This window comes from Notolepis coatsorum, assembly GCF_963971535.1.
Source record: "Notolepis coatsorum genome assembly, chromosome: 11".
In the NCBI taxonomy this organism is placed as follows: domain Eukaryota; kingdom Metazoa; phylum Chordata; class Actinopteri; order Aulopiformes; family Paralepididae; genus Notolepis; species Notolepis coatsorum.
The window spans coordinates 103338499-103353498 of NC_140175.1; the positions used below are offsets into that span (position 1 = coordinate 103338499).

At 49.8% G+C, this 15000-nt stretch overlaps 1 protein-coding gene across 1 annotated transcript in view; it reads right to left on the reverse strand.

Moving 5' to 3' along the window:
* LOC311237229 (septin-5-like) overlaps nucleotides 1-15000 on the reverse strand; it is a gene marked incomplete at both ends in the record, with an annotated part of 26441 nt that overhangs the window by 5431 nt on the left and 6010 nt on the right. Inside the window, 2 exons of the mRNA XM_084325036.1 lie at nucleotides 13230-13364; nucleotides 14867-14990. Coding sequence (XP_084181162.1) covers nucleotides 13230-13364; nucleotides 14867-14990 — 259 coding nt within the window. The remainder of the gene's footprint in view (nucleotides 1-13229; nucleotides 13365-14866; nucleotides 14991-15000) is intronic.

Sequence of the window (15000 nt, forward strand, 5' to 3'; positions counted from 1 at the left end):
GGCTGCCTCCTCATGTACCAGAGGGGACACGTGATGCAAGGCTTCTGTCCTCACTACAACCAACCTGTGGGAGGCATAGTCTAGCAACGTTCAAGACAGGGGAGTAGGCCATGAGCCAGTAGGGTTGGTCATTACCATCTTGGGGGACTAACTTTCATAGTAATTTTTGGGAAGGTATACACCCCTACTGCTAGAAAATATGTGATAGCAATGCAGCAGTTGCCTCCAAATGTGTGCTATCACAGCTTTTATAACACTACCAAGCATATCTTTCAGGCCTCCTGTCCAAAATTACATGCCCCAAATTAATCATGATAGCTCCTGAACCATAAGGCCTATAAGCATGTTTCTGGTCTCCTTTGATAGGTAACAAGCTAGGACATATGAATCCAGTGTAAGTAAACCCACATATTGTTATGGTTTGACACCGACCCCAAACGCACGACACAAGAGAGTAGGAATTCAGAGTTGCCAAATACAAGGGCTTGTTTATTTGAATACTAAATATAAAGAGTACAGGATAGGCAAGTCAACAAGACAGGTACATAGGCCAGGGGGCAAAAGTTCTGCTGCACTGCAGCTTCTCCCGTGGTGGTAGTTTGGGAATAGCAGATGTTGACGTCGGAACCGCTCTGCAGAATTCTCTCGGCAGAATCTCCGATGTGTTGCGAGACCGAGAGAGGGAGAGAGGGAACGAGTCAACAACAGTGCAGGTTGAACGAGCAGGAGAACAGGGTGAACTAATCTTCGTGTAATTAAACACAGTGAGCACAATTCCAAAACAAATCCCAAGTGAATCTCTTCGTGTAATACACACAGTGAGCAAAATTCCAAACACAGTCCCAAGTGAATATCTTCGTGTAATATACACAGTGAGCAAAATTCCAAACACAGTCCCAAGTGAATATCTTCGTGTAATATACACACAGTAGTGAAGTCCAAAAACAATCCAAATGTGAATAATATCTTCGGTGTGAGCAACACACAGAGGGAGATGAAAAGTCCCAAAAATATTATCCCAAAGGGAACAAACAAAAGGGAACGCTGGGTGAGTGACTGTCTGACAAAAAGGTGGTAATCTTCAGTGTAATAGTAACACACGAAAAACGGAATAGATCAAGACAGTCAATAAAAAACTCACCCAGACGTAATGCGTAATGGTGCTGGAACAAAGCGGAGCGAGCGCGCGCCACGGGAACAGGTGTCCAAGAGGAAGGCTTCTTGGAAAAATCCTGGAGATAGCACAGAGAGCAAAAGCAGCAGCAGTAGCAAAACGGAGAATGCAACCAGAGAAAAATCAAGACGATCCAACAAACTTAGAGTGGAGAAACGGGGTATAAATAATAAGGGATAGATTGATTGACAAACAGTGACAGCTGGGGAATGTGATTGAAAAGCGTGCGGACCTGAGAGAACCAATCAGCGACGTCTCTGATGACGTCACTGGGGAGAAGCGTGTGAATGAGGGAATTGAAATAATTAACAGAAAAAACAAATGAAAACAGAGCGAGGTGGTTAAAGGAACAGAACGAGTGAGAGAGCAAGGACAGAAACCTCACAGTACCCCCCCCTCCACGGGAGCCACCCGGCGACCAGGCCGACCCGGCTCGTCAGGATGGGCTCGATGGAAGTCGGTGATCAAGCCGGGATCCACGATGAGCTGCCGGGAGACCCAGCTACGCTCCTCAGGGCCGTAACCCTCCCAGTCCACCAGGTATTGGAACCCCCGGCCCCGCCGACGAACGCCCATCAACCGGCGGACCTGCCACTGGGGGTGACCATCCACCAACACGGGAGGCGGCGGATCAGGAGCTGGAGGCATAAGGGGACTGAGGGAGACGGGCTTAACCCGGGAGACATGGAACACGGGGTGGATGTGCATGGATGCAGGAAGCTTCAGGCGCAGGGCCGCCGGACTGAGTACCTTCAGGACCTCGAAAGGCCCGACGAAACGGGGGTTGAGCTTCTTGGCCGAGGACCGTAGCGGGAGGTCCTTCGCGGAGAGCCACACCCTCTGCCCAGGGCGGTAAGTTGGCGCAGGAACCCGGCGCCGGTCGGCACCACGACAGGCGCGCTCAGATGTCCGGAGCAGCGCGGTCCTGGTGATCTCCCAAACTCGTCGGCAGCGGTCGAGGTGGACCTGCACGGAGGGAACTGCCACTTCCGTCTCCTGTGCGGGGAAAAGAGGGGGCTGGTAGCCCAGGGAGACCTCAAAAGGGGAGAGGCCGGTGGCGGAACTGACCATTGAATTGATGGAGTATTCAACCCAGAGAAGGAAACGGCTCCAGGATGCTGGTCTCTCGGCTGCCACACACCGAAGAGCAGACTCTACGCTCTGGTTCATCCTCTCCGTCTGCCCGTTAGTCTGGGGATGATAACCAGAGGAGAGACTGACCGTTGCCCCCAATCCCTTGCAAAAGGCCCGCCATACCTGGGAGGTGAACTGGGGCCCCCGGTCAGAGACGATGTCCTGGGGAAAGCCATGAAGGCGGAACACGTGGTGCGTCAGGAGGTCCGCCGTCTCGGCCGCCGAGGGAAGCTTGGAGAGGGCCACGAGGTGGACCCCCTTGCTGAATCGATCCACCACGGTCAGAAGGCAGGTGTTCCCCTGGGAGGAGGGCAGACCAGTGACGAAGTCGAGCGCCACATGTGACCACGGACGGCTCGGAATGGGAAGTGGCTGTAAGAGCCCGGAGGGTGCCTGGTGAGAGGCCTTGCTGCGGGCACAGACCGCGCAGGCCAATACGAACTCCTTGACGTCGTTCCGCATGGTGGGCCACCAGAAACGACGAGCCAGGAAGGAGAACGTGCAATGGACGCCAGGGTGGCAGGCGAACCGGCTGGTATGGCCCCACAGCAGTACCTGGGACCGGACAGAGTCGGGGACGAAGAGACGACTCCTAGGGACGTTGCTTGGAGCACGTTGGAAGCGTAGGGCACGCCTCACCACACCCTCGATGCCCAAGGTGATGGCTCCAACCACTCGGGCCTCCGGGAGGATGGGAAAAGGGTCCTCAGAGGGTGGAGCCCCCTTGGAGTGCATCCGGGACAGGGAGTCGGCCTTCGTGTTGCGGGAACCGGGGCGGAAGGTCAGCGAGAAGTCGAACCGGCTGAGGAAACTGGCCCATCTCGCCTGCCGACCGTTGAGGCGCCTGGAAGCGCGGATGAACGTCAGGTTCTTGTGGTCCGTCCAGATGGTAAAAGGCTCCTCGGCACCCTCTAGCCAATGACGCCACTCTTCCAGCGCAGCCACGACCGCCAGCAGCTCCCGATTGCCGGTGTCGTAGTTCCTCTCGGCGGGGAGGAAGCGACGCGAGTAGAAGGCGCAAGGATGCACCTTCTGGTCTGAAAGAGATCGCTGGGATAGGACAGCGCCCAGGCCAGAATCCGAGGCGTCCACCTCCACGATGAACTGTCTCTTGGGGTCAGGGTGGAGCAGGATAGGGGCAGAAGTGAACCTTCTCTTGAGGGAGCGGAACGCAGCGCATGCCGCTGGGGACCAGTCGAACGGCAGAGCGGGGGAGGTTAGCTTGGTAAGTGGCTCCGCCACTTGACTGTAGTTCCGGATGAACCTTCGGTAGAAGTTGGCGAACCCGAGGAAACTCTGTAACTCCTTCCGAGTGGTGGGTTCTGGCCAATCCTCCACAGCCTGGATCTTGCGAGGATCCGCTCGGGTCAAGCCCTTCTCAACGATGAAGCCCAGGTAGTCGACGGAGTTGGAGTGAAAACGGCACTTCTCCGCCTTGACGAAGAGCCGATTGTGGAGGAGGCGCTCCAGCACACGGCGGACATGCAGGATGTGTTCCTCGAGGGTCCTGGAAAAGATGAGAATGTCGTCCAGGTACACCACCACGAACACCTCCAGCATGTCACGCAGGACGTCGTTCATGAATGCCTGGAATACCGCCGGGGCGTTGGTGAGGCCGAACGGCATTACCAGGTACTTGTAGTGGCCCCTGGGGGTCTTGAAGGCGGTCTTCCATTCATCGCCCTCACGGATACGGACAAGATGGTAGGCACTTCGGAGGTCCAGCTTGGTGAAGAACGAGGCCTGGGTCAGTGGCTCGAAGGTGGAGCTCATGAGAGGTAGGGGGTATTTGTTCTTGATGGTGATCTCGTTGAGCTGACGATAGTCGATGCAGGGTCGCAGGTCCCCATCCTTCTTACCAACAAAGAAGAACCCGGCCGCCACCGGGGAGGAGGAAGGCCGAATGAGTCCTGCTTCCAATGACTCAGAGATGTAGAGATCCATCGCCTTCTTCTCCGGGACAGTCAGACTGTAGAGGCGGCTGCCGGGAAGGGGAGCCCCTTGGCGGAGGTCGATGGCGCAGTCATAGGGGCGGTGAGGTGGAAGGGCCTGAGCCCTGGTCTTACTGAATACCTCCATGAGGTCGTGGTACTCGGGAGGTATGGACGAGGGGTCCGGGGGCAACTCACCAGCGGGCCTCCGGGGCGGGGGACAGGACGCCGCCTGCAGACAGCGGGCGTGACAGGAGGAGCTCCAGCCCCTGATGGTACCGGAGGACCAGGCGATGTGGGGCTCGTGCAGCGCGAGCCAGGGCCTACCCAGGACCACCGGGACAAGGGGGGATTGGGTAATGAGGAACTGGATTCTCTCGACGTGGTTTCCAGCGATGGTCAGCACGACTGGGCCGGTGCGTTGAGAGATGTCGGCCAGGCGGTGTTGGTCCAACGAAAAGATCTCCAAGGGCCTCACAAGGTCCTCAAGAGGTATGTTGGCTCGGGTGGCAAACTCGAAGTCGAGGAAATTCTCGTCTGCCCCAGAGTCGATGAGGGCCTCCACCGTGGCACGTTGGTCCCCCCAGGCCAGGGTGACGCTCATCAGATGGTCAGGTGGTGCGCGGCGCTGGGAATGGGAAAAACGGCTCACCAGGATCTCCCGGGGTCTCGGTGAGCCTGATCTTTTGGCCGGGTGGGGCAGTCGGCGATACGGTGTCCCGCACCTCCGCAGTAGAGGCAGAGACCGGACCTGAGCCTTGCCTCACGCTCCGCCTGGCTCAGATGAGAGCGTCCCAGCTGCATGGGTTCCTCCTCGCGAACCGAACGGGGAAGCCTGTTACCACCAGTAGTGTTGGGGACGGGGCGTCCAGGAGTCCGGGGTGCTTCAGGAGGTAACAGTCGGGTCCTCTCGCGCCTTCTCTCCAGGAGGCGTCCGTCAATACGGATGACGAGGCTAAACAGATCCTCGAGGGAGTCGGGCAACTCCCGGGTAGCGAGCTGGTCCCGGACTGCGTCACTGAGCCCCCTCAAGAAGGTTAGGCGAAGAGCAGGTTCGTTCCATCCACTCTCCACCGCCGCCAGTCGAAACTCCATGACATAGTCCGTCACCCTGCCGCTCCCCTGTCGGAAGGTCCCCAACCGGGCTCCAGGGTCCAGACCTCGGGCTGGATGGTGGAACACTCTGCGGAGCTCCGCCACGAAGTCTGGATAGGAAAACAAAAAATCTGCTTCCATTGCCCAGGAGGAAGTGACCCACTGGGCAGCATGGCCTGAAAGTAAGTTCGTTATATAAGCCACTTGGGACCCACAAGCAGAAAAACGGCTTGGTTGATGACGGAAAACCAACTCACATTGCATGATGAATGTGGCACACTCCTCGGGATTACCGTCGAACAGCCGTGGGACGGAGAGACGGGGTTCCCGAGATGCGAGATCTGCTGGGGCTGCGGGGAATGCTCCTGAAGGGTGTGAGAGATGAAAGGTATTAACGGTGTCGCCCAGCGAGTGAAGCTGAGCGAGAATGTCGGACTGTTGTCCCGCCATAGCGGCCATTGAACCCTGCATAGGCAGGACCAGATCCCTGAGATTCTGCACCGCAGCCGCAGCCCGCTCTAATTGGAGACTGTGATCCCTGGTCAACTCGACTTGATTTGCAAGTGCGGTTCTGACCCTCTCTGTGTCGGCTGGGGTCGTCATTTTGGTTGGATCGTAATGTTATGGTTTGACACCGACCCCAAACGCACGACACAAGAGAGTAGGAATTCAGAGTTGCCAAATACAAGGGCTTGTTTATTTGAATACTAAATATAAAGAGTACAGGATAGGCAAGTCAACAAGACAGGTACATAGGCCAGGGGGCAAAAGTTCTGCTGCACTGCAGCTTCTCCCGTGGTGGTAGTTTGGGAATAGCAGATGTTGACGTCGGAACCGCTCTGCAGAATTCTCTCGGCAGAATCTCCGATGTGTTGCGAGACCGAGAGAGGGAGAGAGGGAACGAGTCAACAACAGTGCAGGTTGAACGAGCAGGAGAACAGGGTGAACTAATCTTCGTGTAATTAAACACAGTGAGCACAATTCCAAAACAAATCCCAAGTGAATCTCTTCGTGTAATACACACAGTGAGCAAAATTCCAAACACAGTCCCAAGTGAATATCTTCGTGTAATATACACAGTGAGCAAAATTCCAAACACAGTCCCAAGTGAATATCTTCGTGTAATATACACACAGTAGTGAAGTCCAAAAACAATCCAAATGTGAATAATATCTTCGGTGTGAGCAACACACAGAGGGAGATGAAAAGTCCCAAAAATATTATCCCAAAGGGAACAAACAAAAGGGAACGCTGGGTGAGTGACTGTCTGACAAAAAGGTGGTAATCTTCAGTGTAATAGTAACACACGAAAAACGGAATAGATCAAGACAGTCAATAAAAAACTCACCCAGACGTAATGCGTAATGGTGCTGGAACAAAGCGGAGCGAGCGCGCGCCACGGGAACAGGTGTCCAAGAGGAAGGCTTCTTGGAAAAATCCTGGAGATAGCACAGAGAGCAAAAGCAGCAGCAGTAGCAAAACGGAGAATGCAACCAGAGAAAAATCAAGACGATCCAACAAACTTAGAGTGGAGAAACGGGGTATAAATAATAAGGGATAGATTGATTGACAAACAGTGACAGCTGGGGAATGTGATTGAAAAGCGTGCGGACCTGAGAGAACCAATCAGCGACGTCTCTGATGACGTCACTGGGGAGAAGCGTGTGAATGAGGGAATTGAAATAATTAACAGAAAAAACAAATGAAAACAGAGCGAGGTGGTTAAAGGAACAGAACGAGTGAGAGAGCAAGGACAGAAACCTCACACATATATTACCATTCCAGAGTAAATGGAGATACAATGAAGGAAAACATCATATTTTTACCCTTGCCTGGTACATAATCTTAATTTAAAAGGCAATATGACCATTATAACCAATAACCCATGGATAATAATGCAACTGAATGTGTTCTCCTACTCCTTGACTACAAATCTAACTCTGGATGTGATGAAAATACACTAAAAATCCAACATTTATGATACCGTTTAAAAAGGTATACTCAGATGATGTAAATGTTTTGGCCATGGTTACCGTTTACATGTTGACTGTTTGCTGGTAATTTTACTCCAAAACACTATTTCTTTCAATACTGCCATGTTACAAAAACATAAATCTCCCCAAAACATTGAAATAGTAATAAAAAACAATGAATATTGATCAATATGCATATTCAACATTCATATAGGGCCACAGAGTGTCATGCCATGTGACCTATCAATGTTTTCAGCCCAGTTAGACATATACAATGATATAATGCTTATGGTTTTCAGAAAAATATTTGTTTATTTTGGAAGGTACAGACAGTTCTCAGTCTCTATCCGTGGCGCTGTTGGTGGCGCTCTACAATTGGTTTACTTTTAATAACCTAGTAATCATAATAATTTTGCAAGTCTTCCATGTCTTCCACATCTTCATCAGAACTTTCCACACTATCTGAGGTGGATGCCTGGTTCTCACAGTCTGCCAGTCTACACATGTCAGTGCACCTGAGGCCATTTGCAACACATACATCTTGGGAGTGAACATTTCTTTGGACAGTTACAGGCCAGTAGATCCAGGACGGCATCGGGTGCTGGCTGGCCTTCCATCCAGTCCACCACCAACTGTTCAGCTTCCTCTTCTCTCTCCATCTTCCAGCTTCTGCCAACAGGGATTGGCACTTGTGGGTCCTTCTCCAAACATCTTCTCCATATACCAGCCTGGTAGTTGGCTTTCTGTGCATGTTTTGTTAAGCAGTCCTTGCATGGTGGGAGTTGATGACTTTCAAGTTCACCTTTTTTGGCACAGAAAAGGTGATATCTGAGCTCATTGACTTTGGTGGTTGATGCTTTTGGGGCATACAGGAGACATGTAAATGCCTCTAGTTTGTCCATCAGCTCTGGGGAGAGATCCCATTCCTGACCCAACTCTGATAATGTGTCCTGATTTTGCCTGTTGCTGGTCAGAATTTTTAGGGCACTTGTCTTCCCTTTGCCTGCAAAAGCACTTACAGTGTCACATCCTGTATATGCATGCAACCCGATGAGAGCCCTACACACCTCTACGCCAACAGTGGCAGCAACCTTCCTGATGTCCACAAGCCTTGCACGGGATTTACTGCCACACATCTGGAACAATGGGGCCTCAATCTTGTCACAGAATGATAAAGACATGATAAAGACATCTGTCTTCTGAGCAGATAACTACAGATGGGTATCCCTCTCTTGTGGCATGGGCAGCCTGGAGAAGTAGGCGGCCATCTGCTTCTTCTTGTTGGCATTGAAGAGCTGACACCTCCTCACTGTCCTGAGATGAGATTCTGTAACATTTGTCATTCACAGTTGCATACAGAATCTTCTCTTGTAGCTTTGCTCTGTACTCTGCCTTCCTCCATTCATCGACTATAAAGCTAATGAGACTAGTTTTGTTACTGACTTTGGTCAGGAAGCTCCTCCACTGCCTCACCATCTGTGTGCCTGTGATACCTTGCAACTCATGACCAGTCTCTTCACCCCGTAGAGATCTCTCACTGTTCTTGATAGAGTTATCCTTGTATGTGTCAAACACAACATCTATTCTGCTACTCTGACTGCCTTCCCTCAGTGCCATACCCAGAACTGTTGTGGCAACATCTCTGAAAGTAACTTGATCACCTTTCACTCTTTGGACCAAGTTCATTCCATCAACCACTGTAGTAGAGTTCCCTGGGAGTTGCTCTGCTACTGCTAAATTTTTCTGCAAGGTCGTGGCCAAAGTCGCTTTATTGGTCTTTCTCAGCAATCCGTCTGGTGTGGACAGGGCCCAGGAAAATCGACCAAGGGGATGATAAAGGATATCCTCCATATGTAGACTGCTCCCTTGTGCCATCACTATGATGCGTCCAAACAAAGACCTGTCTGCTTTTAAGATGACTGCCCTCCCACTTGATTTAACTTCTTTCTTCTTACACATATCACTGAATGTTTTCAGCCTGTTCGTTTTCATTGGGTCGTGGAATTTCTTTGCTGGTGGGTCTTTCTCCAGTCTCTCATCCTTGAAGATTGTATTGCTCACCAATCTCATATGCATTCATCAGGTCGGAGGCAATCTCCTTGAGGGCTGTCTTTGCTGTAGAGATGCTAATGAGGTCCCGCTTCTCTGCAAATGAGTTGACCCATTCCTGTATGAGGCTAACCACTGCTGAAACTGCTTCCTCATCTTTCTGGATTCTTGGCCGCTGTAGCTCTGCATGACAAACCTCTGATTTGTTACCTTGCACCATCTCCCTTAACTGTCCCAGGAATGCACTGCAGTGCTCAGCTGTTATGTAGTGGCGCTTGACAGCTCCGGCATTCAGGCTGAACCTTGTTGTGCCTCCAGGAGTCTGTGTGTCTTTGTTAACTGTGACTTCAGTAGCCTGGTCCACAGGGATCCGTCCAAAGGGGTTGTTACTTGACAGCTGCACTGAGAATAGGCCTGTCTTGAAGGCCTCATACACAGAAGGATGCTTCTCTGGGAGGTTTGTCATCTGAGCAAAGTAAGGTGACCGCTCCTACCAAGTGTCATGGAGAGGGACCCTGTCGGCCACCCGCCCCCTGCGGACGGGTGTCCCCCAGGGCTCGGTTTTAGGACCCCTTCTCTTCTCCCTCTACACTAAATCACTGGGTAACATTATCACGTCTCATGGCTTCTCCTACCACTGTTATGCCGACGATACTCAACTCTTCCTCTCCTTCCCTCCCTCAGATATCCACGTCTCTGAGCGGATCTCGGCCTGTCTGTCCGACATCTCCGCCTGGATGACGACCAACCACCTCAAACTGAACCTAAGCAAAACAGAATTGCTCCACCTGCCGGCCAAATCCTCCCCCCTGACCGACCTTTCCATCACAGTCGAGAATGCAGCTGTGCCCGCGTCCCCGATCGCCAAGAACCTTGGTGTTGTCCTCGACGACCAGTTGAACTTCTCTGCTCACATCGCAGCAACAACCAGAACCTGCCGATTCCTCCTGAGCAACGTCAGAAGGATCCGCCCCTTCCTGACAAAAGAAGCCACCCAACTCCTCGTCCAATCAACAGTCATCTCCCGCCTCGACTACTGCAACGCACTGCTCGCTGGCCTCCCGGCCACTGCCACTAAGCCTCTTCAACTCATTCAGAACGCAGCGGCCCGCCTGATCTCAAACCTACCGAAGTCGGCCCATGTCACCCCACTTCTTAGGGACCTGCACTGGCTCCCCATTGCTGCACGAATCCGCTTCAAGGCCCTCGACCTAGCATACCGTGCGGCAAAGGGAACTGCTCCCGCCTACCTCCGATCAATGGTCTCTAACTACACACCCTCAAGACCCCTACGCTCTGCATCTTCTGGCCGCCTCAGACCTACTCCTATCCAAGCTCCGGGAGGGTCATCAAAGAGAAGTCGCCTATTCTCAGTCCTTGCCCCACAATGGTGGAATGAACTACCCACCCCAGTTAGGACAGCCGAAACACGTCCAATCTTTCGCCGTCGACTAAAGACGCACTTCTTCAACCATTATCAAAATAAAAAAAAAATTAAAAAAAATCTAGCCCTAACTAACCATGCACTTGTCCTAATAAACTAACCTACACTGTAGCACTCAACACTTTGATGAACATTGTTACTCAGCTGATAGAGTTGTGCCCTTCCTGATGGCTTGTCGTACAGAACTTGTAAGTCGCTTTGGATAAAAGCGTCAGCTAAATGACTAAATGTAAATGTAAATGTAAGGGGACAGGTACCTGGCATAATTTATCTTATCATAGGCAAAGCACCATGGGATCATGCTTCTTATAGCATGGAGGTGCAACTCCCAGTCCCCCTCCCGAGAGGCACGCAGAAGGCCAAGTCTTACGTCCTCTACCATGTCAATGTATGACATCCAGAATGCAGAAAGCATTGTTGTGACGGAGGTGTTCCAGAAAGTCTGTCCACAGGGTTATCAGCTCAGCTAAGAGAGGACTTTGCAGCAGATTGTTCGCCGTCTGTTGGTTCAAGTCACTGGCCATGTCTTTCACATTGTCCAAGAGTGATTTGATCATCCCACTCTTCTTTGGAATGCTGTCCTCAACCCACGGTGTGAACTCTGCCCATGCGAGTCTCATCAGTGCTTCATAGATGTACTTGTGGACCCTGACAGCACGGTTATAGTGTTTACCATCAAGGACTCCATTGACCGAACCCTCTGCGACAATTCCAGCCTCTATGCATATGTCTTTTAGACCAGCATCCCGAAATTGCTTTCCTAGGATGGCTAAGGCATTACATATGGTATGGAATGTCCCCATTCTGAGAAGAATGTTGGAGAAGCGCTCTTTGTGCTTCCAGGCTATTTCAGTGGCTTTCGCCTAGAGTGCTTGATCCATGACTACCACAATTGTTTCTAGATGCAGTTCCTCCCTGATTATCTCTGATTGATTCAGGATTTCAAACACTGTGGTCAACTGTGTGGCTGGTGAATTGATGGTTGGCAGATACCCAACTATATCTTGTGAGATTGGTTCTTGGTCCCTGGTGTCTAATGATCAAAGATGAATCTTGACTGACCCAAATTTGACCCAGAGTTACCCACAACATTTAAATGCACTGCTGGGTCTTCCCAGACCTAAACACCAAATTATACACCTTTGTTTTAGAGTGACCTTCAGAATTTGCAAAAAATTGTCAAAATCAATTGTGTAGTGTTTAAATAGCTATCGTGAAGGATATCATGAAGCCTCGTTCCAATGAAAAAAAATAGAGGGTTGTTATTATATAATTTTAAAATGAAACGGGTCACGGGAGACTCGAACACAACATAAGGGTTAAACACAGATTATGTACTTTGACATCTTAACCTGCACAGTAACATCCTAACCTCTTACCCTGCACAGTAACATGTTAACACATCTTAACCTGCACAGTAACATGTTTAAAACATGATTAATTGATTAAAATGTTCCTTGCGCTTTCTCCTAGGATCACGATCGTCCATACTTGCTGAAAGAAGGGTGTGGCTCTAATGCAGTCCACTTTAGATGATGTTAGAACAGTGGTTGGCTTATAGACATCCAATCAAATGTTTGTTCATATGGGTGGGTGGAGTCAGATGACAATAATTATAGATCTAGACAGCCTTGAAAAGTCATGTCCATGGATCGAATGGGATATCTTTATGAATTGTATCATAAATGTTGTATTTTTTGTGTATTTTCATCACATCCAGAGTTAGATTTCAAGGAGTAGGAGAACACATTCAGTGGCATTATTATCCATGGGATATTGGTTATAATGGTCATATTGCCTTTTAAATTAAGATTATGTACCAGGCGAGGGTAACCATATGATGTTTTCCTTCATTGTATCTCCATTTACTCTGGAATGGTAATAGCCTTCTAATACACTCTGCTGTTGATTGTACTGTAGCACTATTTTACTCTGTCCATTCTATTGCATAATTTTACTATCTATTCTATTGCATAATTTTACTATCTATTCTATTCTACTATTTTATTGCACTGTATTATTTTACTCTGTCTATTGCTTTTTATTACAGGTTCAAAACTGTCAGGTATTAAACTGTGTGGGTATCAAACAAGAGACTGTCAGGCTTTAAAACTGTGTAGGACCCAGGCCTAGAACTGCACCCTGAGAGGGGGAACTGCACCCTGAGAGAGGGAACTGCACCCTGAGAGAGGGAACTGCACCCTGAGAGAGGGAACTGCACCCTGAGAGAGGGAACTGCACCCTGAGAGGGAGGTTTGCCCTGAGTGGGAGGTTCGAAGGGTCAAAGTTGGTATAAAACAGGAGGGAAGACTGTCAAGTTCTAAACTGTGGATACCAAACAGAGAAGGTAAAGACGACTTTGAACTATTGAACAGTAATCCAGAACTATTTTATTGCACTGTAATAAGATAAAAAAGTATACATATTACCCATGTCCAAACGGTGGTATAAAATACAGGCAGCAGTGGACTCGGTTGTCTTGGATGTTCTTCCTGTTGAGTCCACTCTCGTCCCGGAAGTACTGCTCAAACTGGTGATCAATGTAGTCTGTGATTGGCTTCCAGCTAGAGAGGGCAGAGGTCAAACAGATGTGCAGGGTTCATCCTTTTGGAACAATCCAATCACTGCCTCTGTGTGTACATCGTACAAGATCAATCAGGCACACAATAATTGGATATATCTATATTGGATATATATACTATCAAATAGTAGTTTTGAGACAAAATCTGTGTCCAACAAAACAGACACTGAATACAGACCCACAGGCCTATCCCCGACTAAGGAATTGTTTAGTCGACTATGATTGGCCAAAATTTGTCAATGGCGACTGGTAGTGCAAAAAGAAAAGAAAAGAAAAAATGCATATTATTATTATTATCATTCCATTTGGGCTGTGGGGGGTGCTTAATGTCTGAAGGAGTCGACTGAAGGCTTCTTGTCCTCTGCGAAAGCATGCAATTGGTCCACTGATACATCTTGATATTTGTCTAGTCTAGTGTGTTCATTAGACGGGAGAAATCCTCTTTCAGTGCCTCTGTGCCAGTTTTCTTAGGCAGTTAGCCTTGCTGGTATGCACGCCATTAGCGTTAGCCACGCTTCTAGGCCTTTATGCTTTTGGAAAAAATGATACAAAAAAAAATATATATATATATATATATATTATACTTTTTTTTTTGCATTGGACTAAGAGGTTGGCAGTCGACTACGGCTCCTTTCGATCAATTAGTCAACTATTGGACTAGTCGAGGTCAGCCCTACTCACAAGCAAAGACACACGCACACACACACACAAATACGTGTTTATCTATACTAGCTAGGCCGTCTGTTTTTGCGCTCAATGGAAAAACATGGAGTATCGGCCGTCATCCCAGAGTCTCCCAGCGTTCGTCTGCTTGTAAATCGTACATTCTTAGCCCAGAGATACGTGAACACAAGCATCTGTTGGCCGGGGAGGAAGACCCCCACTGTGCCCCCCCCCCCCCTCCCCCCTGGTGAGCGGAGAGCCTGGGGGGCTTCTCTACCCCAGACGGGGGTCTTTAGGTTGACAGAGAAACTGTATTTCCAGGCCTCCAAAACGGGGAAACACTCTGACGTCTGATGCGACAGCTGACATGTGACATTATTGTATACTACTGAGGACTCTTGCTGAAACTGGCACCGCTCTATGGGGGGTAACAGCGTGGGGTCATCTGAGTGGTTTCTATTATGAGGACCAGTGAAAGTGTTAACGGTTGGTTCTCATAAGTGTGGAAACACACACACACACACACACACACACACACACACACACACACACACACACACACACACACACACACACACAGAGATACAGAAACACAGAAACACACACACACACACACACACACACACACACACACACACACACACACACACACACACACACACACACACACACACACACACACACACACACACACACACACACACAGAGATACAGAAACACAGAAACACACACACACACACACACACAGACACAGACACAGACACACACACACACACACACACACACACAGATACAGAAACACACAGACACACACACACGTACCACTCAGAGTTGTTGACAGCGTCTCCGAAGCCGGGCGTGTCCACGATGGTGAGTTTCAGCTTCACCCCTTTCTCCTCAATATCCACCGTGTGCTTAGTGATCCCCACTGTCTGTTGGATACGCTCTGTACACAC